The sequence below is a fragment of the Panthera leo genome, chromosome A1, assembly GCF_018350215.1.
Source record: "Panthera leo isolate Ple1 chromosome A1, P.leo_Ple1_pat1.1, whole genome shotgun sequence".
Lineage (NCBI taxonomy): Eukaryota > Metazoa > Chordata > Mammalia > Carnivora > Felidae > Panthera > Panthera leo.
In genome coordinates this window covers 87,483,925-87,488,102 of record NC_056679.1, presented here as the reverse complement: position 1 = coordinate 87,488,102, position 4,178 = coordinate 87,483,925, and the positions used below count along the sequence as shown (strand labels likewise).

The following is a 4,178-nucleotide window of genomic DNA, read 5'->3' as shown; positions in this document are numbered from 1 at the left end:
TCATTTCCAAAACTTTGCATTTGAGGGAAGTATTTTCTCCCTGCATCGCAGATGCAGAAATCAAAGTTCAGAAAGATTAAATGGCATAGTCAAGGTCACAGAGCATAGGAGGCAGAATAAAACCCATGTGCATGTGCTGTGCCTCCTGATCCTGACTTCCCCATGTCTCAGTGTCTCTATGGAGATGACAGGATGCAACGTCTGTAGGAAAGCTCAGGCACAGGCATGAGGAAGACAGTTATCTTATGCTCTCAGGTTTTATTCACTTTGACTTTCTTGACTCATCACAGGCACAAAAACATGCCTCAACATGAGAGGTCATAACCACAGCATTCTGCAGGAACCCCTTAAAGACTTCATCCTTCTAGGTGTTTCTGACAGGCCATGGCTGGAGCTCCCTCTCTTTGCGGTCCTCCTGGTGTCCTACATTCTGGCCATGTTGGGGAACATTGCTATCATCCTGGTGTCTCGACTGGATTCTCAGCTCCACAGCCCCATGTACATCTTTCTCGGGCACCTATCCTTCCTCGACCTCTGCTATACCACCACCACAGTCCCTCAGATGCTGGTCAACATGGGGAGCTCCAGTAAGACCATCAGCTATGCTGGCTGCACAATGCAGTATGCAATTTTCCACTGGTTGGGATGCACTGAATGCATTGTCTTGGCTGCTATGGCGCTGGACCGCTATGTGGCCATCTGTGAGCCTCTCCGGTATGCCGTTATCATGCATCGTCCTCTCTGTCAACAGCTCGTGGCTGTGGCCTGGCTCAGTGGCTTTGGCAACTCTCTTGTTCAGGTAGTGCTGACGGTGCAGCTGCCTTTCTGTGGGCGGCAGGTGCTGAACAACTTCTTCTGTGAGGTACCAGCCATGATTAAGTTGTCATGTGCTGACACAGCCATGAATGATACCACACTGGCTGTGCTGGTAGCTTTCTTTGTGCTGGTTCCCCTAGCTCTCATCCTTTTCTCCTATGGTTTCATTGCCCGAGCAGTGCTCAGGATCCAATCCTCCAGGGGAAGGCACAAAGCCTTTGGGACCTGTTCCTCCCACCTGGTGGTGGTGTCCCTCTTCTACCTGCCAGCCATCTACATGTACCTGCAACCCTCTTCCAGCTACTCCCAAGAACAGGGCAAGTTTATCTCCCTCTTCTATTCCATAATCACCCCCACCCTCAATCCTTTTATCTACACTCTGAGGAACAAGGATGTAAAGGGAGCCCTGAGAAAGCTCCTGTCAAGGATCTGGAGGCTCTGCAGATTAGGCTCTGAGATGTGACAATGTCCATTGGTTACAGAAACCCGGGAAAATGTATTGTGTGATTAAGAAGTCCACAGCCAGAGTTAAGTTTTTAGAGACATTTGGGAGCCCCTCAAGTCCTCTGTCAAAGCATTTTGGCTTCTGTGTGGTCATGGTGCCTAAAATCCCACCTCTCCCAATAGTCTTTAGTTCTAAGACACCGTATACTTTTAGGAATCATTTAAACACAATTGGTGTGCAGTAAGTTTTTGTCAAATTACTTAATTTCTACTTTCCTAATTCTTGCCCCCTTTTTTTCCCTCCCACTTGTTTCTTTCTGATCTTCCCTCTTCCTTTTTCATTACTCCTAAGTGTGCATAATGTGAACCTGAAATGTAATCTTATATTACTTATAATAATTTTGTTTGTCTCCATATACTTAAATCTCCATAAATTTTATGTAACTTTAAAAAAAAATTCCCCAAATTAAGGGGATTGCTTTCTTCTTCTTGTGACTTTATGTGATGTGTTTGTTGTTGTTTTTTCTACAGTTCAGGTTTTCTTCTATAGAAAGTTTTCCACTCTATTGGCTGAAAGCAAGCATATTTATTTTGAACGTGTAAGACTCTATATTAGAGTCAAATAGCATAATATCTTATCTAAAAAGCCAATGCTGGACTTGAGAATACAAGATATGTATACAATCAAGGTTAGGGACAATGAAACTTTAACTAACAAGTTCAAGGTCATTGTAACAAGTAACATTTGTAGAAGCCTTCCAAGATGTAGGTACTAGATTAAGTGTATTTGTGTATGCCATCTTATTTAATATACTCCCATGATGTGAGCTCTTTTATAACTTTCCATTGTCGTATAAGAAATGGACTATTGGAGAGGTTGCAATAACTTGGTCATGGCCACTCTAGGAACTGAGACCAGCACTAAAGTCCATATTGTCTGCCTCCTTTAGCAGAACGGAGTCATGATACTAGGACTCTATATTTGCACTTTTGTCACCTTTTGTATTTATTACATTTAATGTACTCATTTTTATCTCCTTGCCATGAGCATGCCAGATACTAATATAACCTAGCAGAGACAATAAATAATAATAATAATAATTATTATTATTTTTAATAATAATAATAATAATAATAATAATAAATGTATGACAATTAGGACAAAAGGGAAATTGAAGTCTTTCTGAGAGTAAAGGCAATAAGAAAATATAAATCACAGAGCTACAGCATTTGATTTCAGAATTGTGAAAGAACCACGACTATTCCTATTTCCAAAACCACAATTAAATTTTTCCCTGGGTTGCCATAGAGCAGCCACTGGGTAACAGCTAAAAGCCCTTTAAAACTAACTTCGTTGGGAATGCAAGCTGGTGCAGCCACTCTGGAAAACAGTATGGAGGTTCCTCAAAAAACTAAAAATAGAACTACCCTACGACCCAGAAGTTGCACTAGTAGGCATTTATCCCAGGGATACAGGTGTGCTGTTTCGAAGGGACACATGCACCCCCATGTTTATAACAGCACTATCAACAATAGCCAAAGTATGGAAAGAGCCCACATGTCCATCGATGGATGAATGGATAAAGAAGTGGTATATATATATATACAATGGAGTATTACTCGGCAATCAAAAAGAATGAAATCTTGCCATTTGCAACTACGTGGATGGGACTGGAGGGTATTATGCTAAGTGAAATTAGTCAGTCAGAGAAAGACAAAAATCATATGACTTCACTCATATGAGGACTTTAAGAGTCCAAACATCTGTTTTAAGAGACAAAACAGATGAACATAAGGGAAAGGAAACAAAAGTAATATAAAAACAGGGAGGGTGACAAAACATAAGAGACTCATAAATATGGAGAACAAACAGAGGGTTACTGGAGGGGGTGTGGGAGGGGAGATGGGCTAAATGGGGCATTACACATGTAGATTAGATTAGATTAGAGTAGATTAAGGAATCTACTCCTGAAATCATTGTTTCACTATATGCTAATTTGGATGTGAATTTTAAAAAATAAAAAATAAAAGTAAAAAAAAATAAAATAAAAAGAACTAACTTCGTGAGCATGTATAATAATATATAAGAGCTTTCTCTTCTAACTTTGCCTAATGGAACAGGACCAGACACAATTCAGTGAAAGCAATGTGACATGACCCTGAAGAGGGTCAATTCATACACACAGCTATGTCACAACCCAACCTCATTTTAGAACACATTTGAGAGGACTGAGGACTGTGTTTCTCAAAACAGAGGTGCTAGATTAAAGATATCTCAAAGTATTTTCTATTTCTGGGGTGCCCAGGGGGCTCAGTCAGTTGAGTGTCCAACTTTGGCTCAGGTCATGATCTTGCTGTTCATGAGTTCAAGCTCTGCATTGGGCTCCGTGCTGATGGCTCAGAACCTGGAGCCTGCTTAAGATTCTGTGTTTCCCTCTCTTTCTGCCCCTCACCCACTAGCACACTGCCTCTCTCTCTCAAAAAGAAATAAACATTAAAAATTTTAAAAATATTTTCTCTTCCGTGCAGTGATATATGAAGACTATTAGAATGAGCAAAAGTGATATTTTAGATCTTCTAAGGCAAGATGATAAGAAATCTGGCAGCTTCCAGCTAATTAACATTCTTTCTGTGTCTGTAAGTCACCAGGTGAGAAGGCTAACTATCCTAAGAGCCATGTTAAGGAGACTGTGGATGGATGCTGTCATCTACAGCTCTACCTCTGTCAGGCTTCCAGCCAGTTCTCCACACCTAAGTGGAGCTATCTATCCTAGACCCACCTGACAGACTTTCCCACCTAGTGACCTCGGTAGACACAACATAGAGCAGAATAATCTCCTAACTGAGCTCTGCTCAAAGTCCTAACCAACAAAATAGTCAGGTATAATAAAATGGTTGTTAATATAAGCCACTAAATA

General features: G+C 40.9%; 1 protein-coding gene across 1 annotated transcript; it reads left to right on the top strand.

The window, feature by feature from the left end:
* Positions 1-310: 310 nt before the first annotated feature.
* LOC122229822 (olfactory receptor 2B11) lies at positions 311-1,279 on the top strand. The gene has a single exon (XM_042955330.1). It carries the CDS (start codon positions 311-313, stop codon positions 1,277-1,279), a length of 969 nt encoding a protein of 322 aa, XP_042811264.1.
* The last annotated feature ends 2,899 nt before the right edge of the window (positions 1,280-4,178 follow it).